Raw genomic sequence first — 16,137 nt, forward strand, 5'->3', positions numbered from 1 at the left:
CAGGGTGGGCCGGTCCGGGGTGCTTCAGTCCGCCTCTGCGCAGTCTTCCGCTGGCTTTCCCCTATTTGTTATTATTTTTTAAATTTTAATTTATCAATATACAGTGTAGTTGATTTTCATGTTAAAGATGGGTTTTTAAGTGTTAGACAGTAGTTCAGGTTCGTGGTCAATGTTGTGCAGGCCGAACCAAATGTGCCAGTGGTTACTTGGGCTTCCAGACTGCAACCTCTGAGTGGAGGAGGGGACATGTGAGCAGAAGCCTGAAGAGGCGTCTCTCTCCACACCACTTGTCTGAAGAATTGTATTCAATGACTTGGCTGGGTTGCTGACAGTGGAAAGGTTTCTGCACAGAGTCAGCCCACTTTGCTGTCACCTCCTAGGTCCCTGTGATGTGAAGGTGCAGTTATGGCCATTTGTTTCCCAGATCTGCAGGGCCGGTGACCCTCTTTCCTCCCTCAGCGGTGCTGTTGGTGGATGTGCTGTTGTGATGGGCTTTTGAAGTTTTCAGGGGAGGTCTGCATTTCAAGTCCCTGGTTCATCTCTTATATCAGTTTGGGGGAATTTTTGCTGCTGGAATTCTGCCATTAGTGAGGACCAAAGTGATTTTAAAAAAAAAAGAAAGGTCATGGGAGAGAGGAGCATGGGGCCTGTTTGTCAAGTGGTATTCCCACAGGCACATTGGAGGATCCTTTCCTAGAGACCTGCCCTGGGTCTGGCACTGCCCTCCTTGATGGAGGAGCTGGCATGCTGCCACTTATCACACTTCTGTGTACTCTTAGGTCCCAGTCTCCGTAGATCATTGTAAGCTATCCAGTCACCACAGCTGATCTTCTTGCAAGATAGTTTGGGTGATGCCAGAGGCTGACACCTTCAGGCACCTTCTCTGCTGAGCACTGTTCTGAGCACTTTATGTGTTTTGATCATTCCGTTCTCACATTGGCCCTTCAGTACGTACCATCATCCTCCTTTTATGGAGGAAGAAACTGAGGCATAGAACAGCGAAATAACTTGTCTGAGGCCACTCAGAGTGGCAGGACTTGTACCCAGACGGTTGAACTCTGGAGCCTCTTTAAGCGATGAGCTCTGTTGGTCCTCACCACACCCTCTTAAAGAAGTCACTGCTGCTACTCCCATTTTACATATGCGAATGCTGAGGCTCAGAGAGGTGGAGCAGCTGCCCAAGGTCATTCCCTAGGAAGTGGTAGAGCTGAGATTCTAATCCAGGTTATCCAGCCTGACCCTGGAGCCTAGGCTTAACTACTCCACTGTTGTGGGAGGAACCATGGTCTTCTCCAGCCAACAATTTCCAGGTGATCCATAGGGGAAACTGCATCTCAGGCAGAGTGGCCTGCCTGAGGTCCCCAAGCAAGGTCTCTGGGTCAGGGCTGGCTCCTGCTTTCCATACTCACCGTCCCTGGTGTTTTTTCCTGTGTGCTTGATTAACCTGGTCCATGGCCCCCATCTTCTGGGCTTGGAGGAGCTGTAGGCATCATTGCTGTGGACCAGATTCCTTTCCTTTCTTAATCTTGGAGCCTGAGAGCCCCTGCAGTCTGTCCCCTTGTTTTGGCTGCCCGACCTCTGAGATGACTCTCCCCACTTCAGTCAGATTGATCTTTGTTCCTGCTGCAGACCCGCTCACTCTAGCTCTTTACCTGGGCTCTTGGCATTTCACCAGCCTATCAGGTCTTCCTCTGAGTGTCCAAACCCTGCCTTGCTGCCAGGGCCAGCCTAGGCCCACCTCCTCCCGCAGCCTGTCCCTGCCGCCCAGCTCTTGGTGATCCCTCTCTTCCTCTCGCTCCTGAGTCCAGCATGACTGAGGACCATTACTGGGCACCACTGGTGTAAGGGACACTGCTTAAGGGCAAGGATCATTGTGCCTCTTCCTCTCTATACCCCCAGGGGAACAGTGAGGATGAGCCATCTTTAGTTGATTGATTGCAGTGAGAGTATTCAGCTCAGCCACTGTATTGTGCTTTTTTTTTTTTCCCATTCCTTATACCCCATTGGTCATCTTTTTGCTGTTATCATATCCCTGTCAGCCTGTGCCTTCCTGGAGCACTAGCAAGGCTGTGCTCTGGAACAGAAACACTGCATGGCTTCTCTTGGTCCTTGATATGATGAAATTCTCTCCCTCCCTAAGGATGGATTGATTAATTTTGTCTGGTCCACCTGGACCCTGTGCACTTGGAAGGGTGAAGACATCCTCAGCTAGGTTAGGGGGAGTATACAGTGAAGTCAAGTGTCCTTTAGGAGTTAAATCTATCTCTTTATGAGTGGGATCTATAGAGGGAAGCTCCCCAGGCTAGCTTCGGTCATCTTACTTCCCACCAGTCTCTGGCACATTGTCCTTCTTGCTCCCAAATATGGGTTTCTGTCACTCAGAGGTTGACATTGATCTCTGAAGCATTGAGTTCAGTTGGGCATGAATGGCGATTATCCATCACATATAGTTTGGTTTGGATTTCTTTTGCAAACTTTTGTTGCTCTTGCCTTATTTAATACAGCTTTGTGTGATTTGTTAGCAGAAGACTGGAACACAACCTGATATCCTAAAATAGAAATCTGGTTGAACAAATTATGGTACATCTATCCAGTGGAAAAAGAGGCAGCTTTTTTAGCTGTGAAAAAGAGGCTGCTTTTTATGCACTGATGTGGAAAAATCTCTAGTAGATTTTTAGTGAAAGAAGCAGGTTACAGAATCTCTCTGGGAGAAGAGAAAAGAAATAACAATTTTTATTTGTCTCAGGTGAACCCAGTGGCTGAGGGGATTTTGCTATAGAGCCAGTTCTTTTTGAATTTGGAGATATGCATGAATGGGTATCTTATTTAAAAAAGCATTGAGATTAAAAAGGCCCAAATTGGGGAAGAGACTTTGCTAATGCCCCAGTATTGGAACTTGGTATGAATAGCCTGCTTCCATTTGTGTGAGAGTGGGAGGGAGGGATAGATTTGCTTAGGCATAAAACCTCTGGGAAGACACAAAGGAATCACTATAACTAGTTACTGCTCGGCAAGAAAAGTTAGATGGTTGTGGAGCAAAAGGAGGGAGATTTTTTACTGTATAACCTTTTATACTTTTGTAATTTTGAATTTTGTGAACATATGCTTATTCAAAAATCAAAATAAGTAATCCAAAAAGCCCCCCATGACATTGTAGTGGCATGAGAAGTCCATCAGCAAGCTACCAGTTTTGAACTTCTGGGTTTTCAAATCTATTGAATGTAGATTTTCTAAGTTTATATGGTATAATAGCAAACTCTTGATGTTGCTCTGATTATGTCCAAGGCCCTGTTCTAAGCGCTTTATGCATGTGCTCATTGAAATCCTCACAACAGCCCTATGGGTCGGACGGGTAGAAGCTATTAATCATTCCCATTTTACAGGTGAGGAAACTGAGACACAGAGAGCTTAAGTAACTTGCTTGAGGTTGCACAGCTGATAAATGGCCGAGCCAGGGTTCGAATCCAGGCATTCTGGCTCCAGCACCCATGTTCTTAGGCATGGTAGTTAAGGTATGAAATCACTGTCTTGATGCTTTTGTTCCTTGTAAGGACCATTGGCGGTGGGTTTGGTTCAATAAAGTTTAAGCTCCCTCTCTCCCCAGACCATTTCTCATCAGCTGCTTTGGAAGCCCTGTTATTTCTTAGGTGTGTCCATCTTATTATTGAACTGCTAAGACTTCCTTCTAAGGTTTATCTGAGCTATGATCCATTTTATTTTATTTTTTAGAGAATTATGATGACTTGTACCATTGGTCAGTTGAATCTTATTCAGACTTCTGGGCTGAGTTCTGGAAATTCAGTGGAATTGTTTTCTCACGCATGTATGATGAGGTAAGCAGAGATTTTGCCTATGTGCTTATTTGTTATCTTATTTATGTGTTGTGTTATAAGGTGAAATGTTAATTTTTTTGGAATACCAAATCATATCTTTTAAAACCTCACATCCATGGGAAAAAGTCATTGCCCCAGAGAACTGGCATTACATGACCATGGACTCTCTTGAGACCCGGTAATCTGTGAATCCTTGTTGTGTGTGGACCCCCAGCCCTATCCTGTGAACTTGAATGATCCTAAGTAGTAGGGTGTTGGTTTTTTTTTTTTTTTTTTGGGTAATTGAAAAATTTTTAATTGTGGTAAAATGTACATAACATAAAATTTACCATCTTAACCCTTTTAAAGTGTATAGTTCAGTCATAATAAGTACACTCACATTGTTGTAGTTTTTTAAACTATTGATAGTTTCATTATTTTTTTAACCCTGGAGTTTAGGGAACTTTTCAACCCCTTACACTGTAAATCAGTAAATATCTGGGGAAAGGGAGTCCTGTTATTCAAAGTCTAATTTATTGTCTTTTGGGGGCAAACCATTCTGAAAGGTTGATCTGTTGGCACTGAGAGGAAAAAAAAATCAAGGTTCCAGGACCCCAAGGAAGGAAGCAAAGAGTCAGACTTCTAGACATTGTGGGAGGATGGGCAGGTGGGCCCTAAGCTTGAGCTCCTGGTGTTTGGGTGTCTGGTCAGAGCTTGGCATCTTGGCCAGGCATCTGATTTACTTTGTCTGCGGCATCTCTCATAAAGTAGATACTTAATAAATATTTGTTGAAAGAGTAAATTACTGGGGATGGTGTTTTCCCTTGGCATTAATATTTGTTTTCAGTTTCAAGCCTTTAGTTCGGTTCATAGTTCAGTCTATAAAATGTAAATGCTTTGGGCCAATGGGTTAGCTGGCTTCCTGGGAAGCAGAATAGCTTTTATTTATTTGTGGCGAAGGTCTCATGTATGTGTGTGTCTTGGTTTGCTGTCACCCTCTATAGGTTGTGGACACATCTAAAGGGATTGCAGATGTCCCCGAGTGGTTCAGAGGCAGTCGCCTGAACTATGCAGAAAACCTCCTGTGGCACAAAGAGAATGACAGAGTTGCCCTTTATGTTGCAAGTGAGTCCTGACCTCGGGTTTCCTCTGGTGGTGTTCTAGATGGTGCATACATGTGGCACCACGTGTTTGGAGAGGCTCTGGAGCCTGCAGAAACTGCAGTGTAGGATTTCCAAACAATATCTTGGCACCTTTCTGATGTAATTAAGACTTCTGTTGACCATATTTTCTCTGGGGAGTGAAGAGGGCTAGTCTCGTGGTTGTATTTTATGGGAGAAATGGGGACACCCAATATTAAGTAACCAGCTTGAGTCCCTTGGAAAGTAAGTGGTGGAACTATGGCTAGAATCTCTTCCCACTGGATTCTCCTTTTACAGGAAAGTTTAAAGAATATCCCAATTTATGTACTAAGCAGTCTCTAGAAGAATTGGTATAAATGAAATGTTTTAAATAAGCTAGGAGTATTCTTAGTAAGGAAATACTATAGGTAGCTGTCTAAATTAGTTTTTCTTCCCCCCTCAATAAGGGAATCTGAACCCTTGACCTTGGTGTTATCAGTACCATGCTCTCCCAAGTGAGCTAACCAGCCAGCCTCCTATGTTAGTTTTTTGATAAAGCTGAATATTTGTAAAAAGTAACATTGAATTTATGTACTACTGTTAGGATTTGAGGTATTTCACATAAGTGAATTTTCTAGGTGACTAAACTTTTCACCTTTGAATAATAAAACTTTATCCATTTGTGACACAATGTTCTATTATAAGTTGTGGGGAAATATGCTTAAGTAGAGGAGCTGGAACATCATCAAACCTCTTGTTTTTCATGACTCAAGGCTTCTATTTTTTGGATGGTGCCAGAAACCAGTACCATCAAGAGCTGTTATAGTGTATGGGATGGTTTCTCCTAGACTTTCAGAAAGGCCCCCGGGCTATTGTGTCCTCTGCCATCAGGTGCCCAATTATCATAGTGTTTCTGTCCCGACCTTGCTGCCTGCAGGTGCTGGCATCCTTGCTTCTAGCAACCCTCGTCTTCACTAAAAGTTGCTGTATTTCATCAGAGTGGTGTGGGAAATCAGGTAGTTGTGCTTCTACAAGTAGTGCTTAAAATAGGAGCAAATGAGCTTGGGTGATGATTTGAGAGTTCAAGTCCCAGTCCCACACTCAGCAGCTGTGCAACCTTGGGTAAGTCACTCAACCTCTCTGGGTCTGTTTCTGCATCTGTAAAATGGGAAGGATGACAGTACCAATTTCAGGGATTATTATTGTAGGGATTAAGTGAGTGTATCTATATCTGTACACAGTATCTTAGCACAGTCCTTGGCACAGAGGAAACACGCATAGTTTCAGTCAAGGTCATACGTCTGGAATCCCTGTGTAGCTTTTATTTTTTTATTTTTTCATTTTTTTGTCTTTTTTGTGACTGGTAAGGGGATCGCAACCCTTGGTGTGGTGTCGCCTGCACCGCACTCAGCCAGTGAGCGCACCAGCCAGTCCTATATAGGATCCGAACCCGCGGCGGGAGCGTCGCTGTGCTCCCAGTGCCGCACTCTCCCGAGTGCGCCACGGGGCCGGCCCCCTTTGTAGCTTTTAAGATCATGGCTGTTCAATTCCCACTATGACTTGCTGGAACATATCTTGCAGGGCTGGACTCAAGCCTGCCCGTAGTTTTTAAAGCCCATAGTCACTTCTGATGCACACTCTTGGTTGAGGAGGTAGGTAGCAGTGTAGTAGCTTGGCTATTCAGCATTATTTTGCTCCTTTCCTTGGTTCTTCATATTGATACAATGAAGGCTGAGTGGATGAGTGGCCTTGGACATTATGCCAGTGCTCTGTCTCTCTTGCTCAGTGAGAAGGTCTTTGCAGACTCATGTGGCTGGTCATTCACTTGCTGCTTGGATCTGTATTAAATACCTCTTCTGTAAGAGGTGCTGGGAACACAGCATTGCAGGGACAGACAAGCTCCCTGCTCTTGGGAGGCTGACATTCTGGGGTGGAACAATAAATAAGAAAACATATATAAAATTTCAGGTAGCTCTTAGTTTCCTCACTGTGTTTCAGAATAGGACTTGGTTTGCACCAGTATTTCAAGAATGTGCTAGTTGTGTAAAATGAGGTGAATCGTCAGAGGCTGGTCTCAGGCAGGCAGGGCAGGAGGCTTGCAGGGAGTCTTGATGGGTTCAGACTCTGGGAGGGGGAGAGCACAGAGGTTAGAGGCTCTTTTTTTCCAGTTGGAATACAGTTTACAGTGGGTTTAGCTTATTCACAAGGTTGTGCAAACCACCACCTCTAGTTTTAGAACATTTCCATCACCCCAAAAGAAAATCCCCTCATTAGCAGTCACCCTCATTCCTCCCTCCCCCATGTCCTGCAACCATGAATCTGCTTTCCTTCTCTATAGATTTGCCTATTCTGGACATTTCATGTGGGCTTTTGTGTCTGGCTTCTTTCACTCAGCGTGATGTTTTCAAGGTTCATCCACATTGTAGTGTGTGTCAGTGCTTCATTCCTTTTATGTCCTTGTGGTATTTCATTGTATGTATAGACCACATTTTGTTTATCCATAAGAGACTCATAAAGGACTGTCCCGCCCAGGCTCTATGATGCTTGTGTAAACCTCACTGGGACACCAACCCACTTGCATCTTTTGTAGTCCTGAGGAGCTAGAATGCTGGGTCCCTTTTTTATCTGCTTTTCCTGCTCCCTTTAAATGTGTATGTACTTTTACCCAGTGTCACAGACATGTCATGAGGTCTTGATTTCTCCTGGAAAGCGGGAGTGCTCAAAAGTGAATCTTCTTAAAAGAAATCCGAAAACTAAAAATCAGTCATCTGCTTGATTGCTAGTGATAAAACAAGCCAGTCTTCCCAGAACTTGAACTGTGGGTGTCTGGGTGGGGTGGGGAGTGAACTGAGTGTGCAAACTCTTTCTCTCTCTCACAGGTATATACCATACTGGTTGAATCTGGCCAGTTGCGTGCCCCCCCCGCCCTTTTTTTTTAAGGCCCTGCTCTATCTCTAGTGTGGGTTAAGGAGGTTATAATTCCATGTCCCCTGTCTGTCTTACGCTGCCCCTTGCTTGCCCTGTGTCCTCCCCACCCCCGCCATCCCTTCCCATTTATTTATTTATTTATTTTCATCCCTTCCCTTTTAAATATTTGAGCCCCTTCTTTTCATGAGCTCTCCCTTTCCTCATAATTGCAGTGGGAATAGTGCCCTCAAGTTGGGGATCACATTTAGTTTACAAATCTGAGATCTTACTTGAGCAGGTACCTGAGTTGGCTGATTACTGGTTTGGAGGCTTTAAGGTTATTGTATTTCATCTTCTTTCTGTGTGTTTCTATGGTTTGTTTCTTGCTCGCCCAGCTGCGGGCAGGTGTTCACAGAGCTCTGCTCTGTGCTCACTCGGGCATTCTCAGTAGAGCTCATCCTTCCTGCCTGTAATCCTGGGTTAGGCCATGTAATGAGTGTACTGTTGCTCTCATGCTCCAGCGAGTGGAGCAAAACACCACACATCGGCCCATCAATGTTTAGATTGTTAGAGGAGTTGCCTGCATAGCACATTTTGTCTTTGAACCGTAGATTTCAGGTTGCTGAGTATTTTTACAGGATAGAAAATTATTTGGGCTGGGAATATGAGAGAGGTATCTAAAAGGCCACCTGAGAGAGGTGAGGAAAAGATGGTAGGCAAGAATATCCAACTTCAAGCAAATAGGGAAGAGCCAGATTTACACCAAAGGGAAATTAGAATGTTTATCCACTTTGGAAACGAGAGGCTTCATATTACAGAACTGAAAAGCAGTTAGCAATCAGGAACAAATATTTGCATCAGAGATAATGGTCAAAGGATTAACGTATTTCCTGCAGAAAGTACATTCAAATAATTTTCCTGCACTTTCACAACATTGAGTCTTACTTGTATTAATTTTTTTTTTTTTTTTTTTTTTTTTGGTGTCTGTCTGGTGGGGGGATTTCTTTTTTTAATTTTTTTTTTTTTTTTTTGTGGGGTCTGTTTGGGGGGGGGATTTCTTTTTTTAATTTTTTTTTTTTTTTTTTGTGGGGTCTGTTTGGGGGGGGGATTTCTTTTTTTAATTTTTTTTTTTTTTTTTTTTTTGTGGTGTCTGTCTGGTGTGGAGATTACTTGTATTAATTATCTTGCTGTGTAACAAATGACCTGAAAGCTGTGGCTTAAAATAGTAGATGTTTATTATCTCACAGTTTTGGTGGGTTAGACATTCAGCTGGGTGGTCTTTCATGAAACTGCAGTGAGGATGTTGTCTGGGGCTTGACCAAGGCTGGAGGATCCACATTCCATTTGGGGAGCTCACACAGCTGCTGGCCAGGAGCCTTGGCAGCTCACCATGTGGGCCTCTCCATGGGCTGCTTGAGGGTCCTCACAACATGGCACACAATCTGGCTTCCCCCAGATTGAGCCACGTGGGAACTGCAGCGTCGTTTATAGCCAGGGTTCAGAAGTCACTCCATCATTTCCACAATAATGTGTTGGTTCCCCACGTCAGGCCCACTCAGTGTGGGAGGGGCTACATACTACACCAGAGCATGAATACCCAGGTGGGTGTCCTTGAGGGCCATCGTGGAGGCTGGGTACCACACTGTACTTTTCCATTCTTGCCAGTCTTCTAGGTGAAAATTAGTATCTCACTGTTTTCATGGACATTTCTTTGATAACTAGTGAGGATGATCATTTTATTTTCTTATTCATACTTTTTTTTCTACAGTGAGCTTGTATTATTTTTATAATCTTAAAAAAAAATCAAAATCAAGCCAAAGGTGGAATATTGCTCAGCAATAAAAAAGAACGAATTATAGGGTTGGCCAGTTAGCTCAGTTGGTTAGAGTGCAGTGTTATAACACTAAGATTAAGGGTTTGGATCCCCAGCCACCAAAAAAAAAACCCCCCAAAAAAGTAAAGGAATGAATCGTTGATGCATGCAATAACTTAAATGAATTTTAAGGGCATTATACCAGGTGAAAAAAGCCAATCTCAGAAGGCCACCTGCTGTGTGATTCCATTCATATAAATTCTCGAAATGACAAAATGTGGGAGAACAGATTAGTGATTGCCCAGGGGTAGGGATGTTGGTGGGGGGCTTACTATAAAGGGATAGTGGAGGAAGGTCTTCGTGGCTACGGAAATATTCTACATCTGGATTGTAGGAAATGCCATAAAATGACAAAGAACCATGCACACACCTTGTATCCATGTCAGTTCCCTGGCTTTGACATTGAACTGTAGTTATATAAGATGTAACCACCAGGGAAGCTGAGTGAAGGGGTCATGGGACCTCTCTGTACTCTCTTTGCAACTTCCTGTGAATCTATAGTCATTTCAAAATAAAAGAAACCCTCAACCCATATCAAAGGATTCTTCACTTAATGAAAACATTCTCAACAGAACATCTTTAAAGGATAAGTTCAGTTTGTATGTTTCTGAGGCTTTCACACAGCCTGTCTGTTCCAAGAAGTTGAGTCAACCTGCATCTTGTCTTGCGTTCCTTGCATCTCTGTAAGGTTTTCCCTGGGCCTTGATTGATTTTTCATCCAGCGCCTATGCCTTGGAGCCTTTCTTTTTGTGATGGTCTGTGTATGATTGTCCTTTTTCTCTTCACAGGGGAAGGCAAAGAGGAAATTGTGAAGGTGACTTTTGAAGAGTTGAGGCAACAGGTGGCTTTGTTTGCAGCAGCCATGAGGAGAATGGGTGTGAAAAAGGGAGACCGGGTCGTGGGTAAGTGTTTTTGGAGCTTGTGATGGCTTGGGGGAGGGGACAAGGCAGAATGAATGGCTTAGAAGGTTGAAACGACTTTTGAATAAAGTGGAGTCGTGTTATGGTACATCCAGGGTTGCTTCAAAAAGTTCACAGAAAGATTCGTATTATCTTTCAATTCTATTTTTCCACAAACTTTTTTTTGCTGGCTGGCCAGTAAGGGGATCCAAACGCTTAACTTTGGTGTTATCAGCATCACATTCTCCCAAGTGGGCTAATTGGCCAGCCCCCACACAAACTTTTTTGGAGTACTCTTTTATAACCTTTTAGGACTTCAATTATATATGTGAGGCAGAAAATAGACAAAGAAGGAAAATCGCTGGAAATGTCTTGCCCTGTTCTGTGAAGACAGGAATTCTTTTTGTTTTGTTCGCTGCTTTGTCCCAGAGTCTGAGACAGTTCCAAGAACATCAAGGGTATGCAGTCAACCCAGGTTGGTTGGATTCACAAAGGTGCATCTAGGTGTCAGCCCTGCAATGGGGTGGGAGAGCAAAGGGCAGTCCAGGCTACAGACACAGCCTTTGCAAAGGCCCGGAGGCTCGCTAGAGTGAGGTGTCTGTACGGGCGACAGGAGCTCTGTGGGGTGGAGTGTGCGAGGTAGGGCACGTGCCAGGACTGATCCCAAAAGGCCTTGTCTACCTTCACCTGCTCTGCCTAGATGCTCTGTCCCTTGTGATTGCCCCTCCCCTCTTGAACTGTAAAGCATGGGAGGGAAGGTGAGTGGAACCCAAAGATTCCAGAAAAGGAGCAGGACCCACTGACGCTTGGGCTGAGACCCCAATTGGGACAGTTGTGTTGGAAGGAGCAGGTTGGAGGCTGGATGTGGCTAACGTGAGGCCTGAGGCCTGCCTCATTCTCCCTTCCTGAGCTGGGCCCTCCCTTTGTCCCCTCAGGTAGAGAGTCATGATTTCCTCTTGCGAGCAACTTAGGTGTTTTTCTTAGAGTTTTCACCTTGACTTCTGGAAAAATTTAAAGGCTTGCAAATGGACTTGATCTTTGCCCCAAGGAACTTTAGTTAATTTAGATGTAGCAGGTATGTACACAGGGGTGAGCAGGTAGAGACAGGTGATTTATCTTCCAGTGCAGGCCTGGTGGTCAGGGCTCATGACTTCACTCCCTCCATCCCTCATGGTCATGGACAAGGACCACAGGACGGGGCTGATGGCAAGCAGAGCTGCCGGGCAGGGGCTCAGGCTTTGGAACCTCAGTGTTTGGCATGGGTGCACCTCTTCCAAGGGAACTGAGTGCAAATGGTCATCCAGTTTGTGTCTGCAAAGAGGGTGGATGAGCTGGGCAGCCTCATTATATATAAATGAAGTAAACAGGCTGAACAGAGAATCCCTGCTGGCCAGGGCCCCTGTGTCTCCTCAGGTAACAGGACTGGGCATGGAGGTAATGGTCAACAGATGTTAGCTGAGTGGAAAGGAATCAAATAGAAATGAACACACAGAATTAATTCCTGTCTCAGCCCTTGATGGAATGTTCTTGTGCATGTGTGTGGGGTTTACCCTGGTTCATGGAGGTCTCTGCTCAAACGTTACCTGCTCAGAGGCAGTCCCTGGTTGTCCTTCAAAAAGTTCATTACCACTGTCCCTGCACCTGCTTCATTTTTCTGTGTAGTCTTTATCACCCACTCAAAATCACAGGGTTGTGTGTGTGTGCATGTGTGTGTCCCCTCCAGTACTAGAGGACAGGGTTTGTCTTCTGTTTGCTGACATATCTCAATCTGTAAAGAGTGCCTGGCACATAGTAGGCATCTAGTAAATATTGCCTGAATGAGTGAATGTGAGTACTGGGCTGGTGACCTGTGCAGGCATTTTTGAAGTTGAAACCTCACTTTTCTTGGGTCCTTCTTGATCCAGTTTAATCTGTACCCTTTTATTTATTTGTTTATTTTTAAAAGATGACCAGTAAGGGGATCTTAACCCTTGGCTTGGTGTTGTCAGCACCATGCTCTCCCAAGTGAGCTAATGGGCCATCCCTATATAGGGGTTCGAACCTGTGGCCTTGGTGTTATCAGCACCACACTCTCCCAAGTGAGCCACGGGCCGGCCCTACTCTGTACCCTTTTAAGGTCTGGCAAAGGAGTGTAAAAGGTTCTCCTACTCTCCAGTTTTCATTTTTTAAAATCTCCTTTGAAGCAACCATTTTTGAGAGAAGGAGAAACACAACAGGGTGTGTTGGGGGAAGGCAGTTGCAATTGCTTTGGGCTCCACTTTCTTTGAGGAGACACCTGGCTTTGATGCCCTGGATGCTTCCAATCCAGGCTGGGTCCTCATGGCCCACCCTTCCTGTGGGTCTCAGCTGGGATACTGACTGCAGCTACTAGGACCAGGGGCTTTGTGTTTTTTGGAAGAGAACACTAGGAAATGATTTAGGGGAAGATTAAATGGGATGGATACTTTAAGGGCTTCAAAAGATGGAGTTGAAGCTGCTCATGGCTCAGTTTTCTTTTGTTTGTGAAGTGGTTGCCAAGGACAGTGTCTGATGTGTTTCAGGAGAAGGGCGGGGCTCCTCGCCATTTGTCAGTCACCACACAGTCAGTTTGATCACACAGCTGCTCCCCTGGGCAGTGAGTCCTGCCCTGCCCTTGGAAGTGACACTAGAGAGACGCTTTAGTTTACACTCAAAGCCAAGCTTCATCTCCGTGGCAAACTCAGTAAACATCTCTGGGCCTGCCAGATGTGGGATGGAGCCCCATGGGGTGGAGGCAATGATGCATGACTCCTGCCCCTTGGGTGCTTATGGCTTGAGAATGGGAGACATTGAATACAAAGAAATGGAAGTACAGCTGCTATGGGCAAGCAGGAGAGAGGAGGGGACAGAGGGAGGGGGCTGAGCAGGGAGCCCCAGGTGATCACCTGGGGAGCCGCACCTTGCTCAGGTGATACATCTGGGTGTGGCCCTTCTGCTCCCTAATGCATTGTGCCCAAGTCCTTTCCTCTTCATTATTTAGAATGATCTGTCTAATTGATCATAATCCCCCTGGCCATAAAGATTCTCTGCCTCTATTGCCACGAAAGCCAGTGTCCTAGTAGAGGGAGTGCCTGAGCACCTCTTCTTCTGCCCCTTCCAGGTTTATGTGGTTCTTGACTGTGCTGCTTGTGTTCTTCAGTCCCTCCCCTCCTCTCCATCCAACCATCTATACATCCATCGTTCATCTGTCCACCTGTCTATTCATCATCCATCCATCCATCTGTCCACCTGTCAATCCATCCATCCATCCATCATTCCTCCATTCATCCATCTGTCCATCTGTTCATCTGTCCATTGTCCAGCTACCCATTGCCTGTTTTTCCATATGTCTATTTGTCCATCTATCCGTCAGCCAGCCAGCCAATATCTGAGGGCCGTGAAATGCAGGGCAAGGTAAAAGGCATTTGGTAAAGCAAAGAAGACAGGCAAAGTCCCAGCCCTCACATGAGAACCAGATATTAAATAGCCAGTTATATAGGTGATTATTCATTTGCAGTTGTGGTAAGTTTGGTGAGGGAAAAATACAGTGTGTTTTATAGGTGACTAGGCAGGGGACCTGGGTTCATGGGGAAGGGGCAAGATGGCCTTGGAGAAGGCCTCTCCAAGGAAGTTTTGTGAGAGTTGGGAGCTGAAGGATGAGGATGCACTAAGTGGGGAAGGCTGTTGTGTGTAGGAGAGTGCTCAGGCAATGCAGACTGTGTGCAAAGGCCCTGAGGCAGGAGGAATTTAGAACCACTACAGGGCCGGCCCATGGCTCATTCTGGAGAGTGCGGTGCTGGTAACACCAAGGCCCTGGGTTCGGATCCCATATAGGGATGGCCGGTTTGCTCACTGGCTGAGCGTGGTGCTGACAACACCAAGTCAAGGGTTAAGATCCCCTTACCGGTCATCTTTTAAAAAAAAAAAGAACCACTGCAAACTGAAAGAAAGCTCTTGTGACTGGGTGAGAGTGATGGGGAGAAATGGGAGAGGTAGCTAGGGAGGACGGGGCCAGATCACTCAGGGCCACAGGAGTCACTGTGATGAGACTGGAGGGTGGGTTGGAGTGGGGACAGTCGTGAGTGGACAGGCAGTGGTAGGCAGCCCAGCTTGGATCGGGGGTTGCTGGCTGTGCTCCTTGGGTAGTTCAAGGCCAGCTTCCACTCCCCCCTCTGGCCCTGGCTCTTGGAGGAAACTTCTGGAAGTCTGCTGCTCGACACACCCTCTGAGCCCAAGGCCTTCTCCGTCTGTCCTCTTGACAGGTTATTTACCCAATAGCGTGCACGCAGTGGAGGCGATGCTGGCCACAACGAGTATCGGTGCCATCTGGAGCTCCACATCTCCAGACTTCGGTGTGAATGTGAGTCAGGGTCCTCACTGTGGGGGTTGCTGCGGTGCCCTGTGGGTGTTCTAGGCAGGGCAGCTGCAGGGCGATTCCCAGGAGAGCAGCACGGCAGGATGAGCAAGGCTGGGAGGAGACCAGATCTGGACAGCCTCCTGTCTCCCTGGCCGGTGATGCAAGAATAACAGGGGAGAAAGAGCCAGGAGTTGAATCTTGTTCTTAAATTTAAACACAAACTGGTTCTTCCTCTGTTTCAAGTAGTCCTAACATTCCCATCCATGTTTATTGATGGCTTTAGCCAGGGTTGTATGCAGCAGTCAGTACTGTGACAGTCTGGTGTGACATTGCCTTTTCTTCCTTGCCTGTGATTTCCTGACCATGTGAGATTTCCTACATATTTACCCTCCGAGGTCAGTTTTCCAGATTTGCTCTGAAAGTGTTGTTCACAGATGTTTCCCCAGAACCTCCTTGCAACGATCACTCCTGTTTCTGATTCCTTCCTTTGGATCCGAGCTCTGTACTGTGTGGGGCGTGCACTCTGGGAGGGAACTGAGGACCCCAGGGTGCATCCAGCTGCTCAGAGCAGCCCAGGCAGGGGCAGAAAACACACACTGAGCTCCACTGTGACCACTCAGCCCCACGGCCCCTCCATGGGATAAATGAAGAAGAAGCAGAGAGGAACTTGCTTGGCCCTGGCTCCCTAGCCAGGGACCTTTCCTGGTGCAGGGCTTTGGGAATCAAGGACCTTCAGGAGGCTTGAGGACAGACCCCTGTTAGAGGACACGTGGTGTCCATGTCCCTGACTGCTCCTCCTGTCACAGGCTGCATCTGTTCTGGGGCAGGCCCCTGCACTGGGCATTGGTCAGTGCAGCCCAGCAGCTGAGGGTGGGCCTGGGGAGTTTTGCATCCTCTCTGTGCCTCAGTTTCCTCATCTGCAAAACAGGGACAGTGATATGAGACAAGTATAAATTGAGTTCATCCATGCAGGACTTGTAGAGCAATAAATAGCATATGGGAGGTCCATGGCGTTGGCTGCAGATACAGTTATCAGCACTCTCAGCACCCAGTGCATGGTAGGCACTGTGCACGGTTGTCCACGGGCTAGGCTTTTTGGGTGTGAGCTCAGAAACTCATGTCGACTTTGAGGCTTGCTTTTTTTTTTTTTTTTTTTTTTTTTTTTTTTTTT

At 46.0% G+C, this 16,137-nt stretch overlaps 1 protein-coding gene across 1 annotated transcript in view; it reads left to right on the forward strand.

Annotated features, from left to right (window-relative positions):
- Positions 1-3,304: 3,304 nt before the first annotated feature.
- The window catches only part of LOC103610952 (acetoacetyl-CoA synthetase-like), a gene marked incomplete at its 3' end in the record, with an annotated part of 39,031 nt that continues 26,198 nt past the window's right edge, over positions 3,305-16,137 (forward strand). The window contains exons 1-6 of the mRNA XM_008595006.1: positions 3,305-3,383; positions 3,730-3,833; positions 4,817-4,937; positions 10,502-10,615; positions 14,872-14,969; positions 15,773-15,836. Of these exons, the coding sequence (XP_008593228.1) occupies positions 3,305-3,383; positions 3,730-3,833; positions 4,817-4,937; positions 10,502-10,615; positions 14,872-14,969; positions 15,773-15,836 (580 nt within the window). The remainder of the gene's footprint in view (positions 3,384-3,729; positions 3,834-4,816; positions 4,938-10,501; positions 10,616-14,871; positions 14,970-15,772; positions 15,837-16,137) is intronic.

This window comes from Galeopterus variegatus, unplaced genomic scaffold, assembly GCF_000696425.1.
Source record: "Galeopterus variegatus unplaced genomic scaffold, G_variegatus-3.0.2 Scaffold12127, whole genome shotgun sequence".
Classification (NCBI taxonomy): Eukaryota; Metazoa; Chordata; class Mammalia; order Dermoptera; family Cynocephalidae; genus Galeopterus; species Galeopterus variegatus.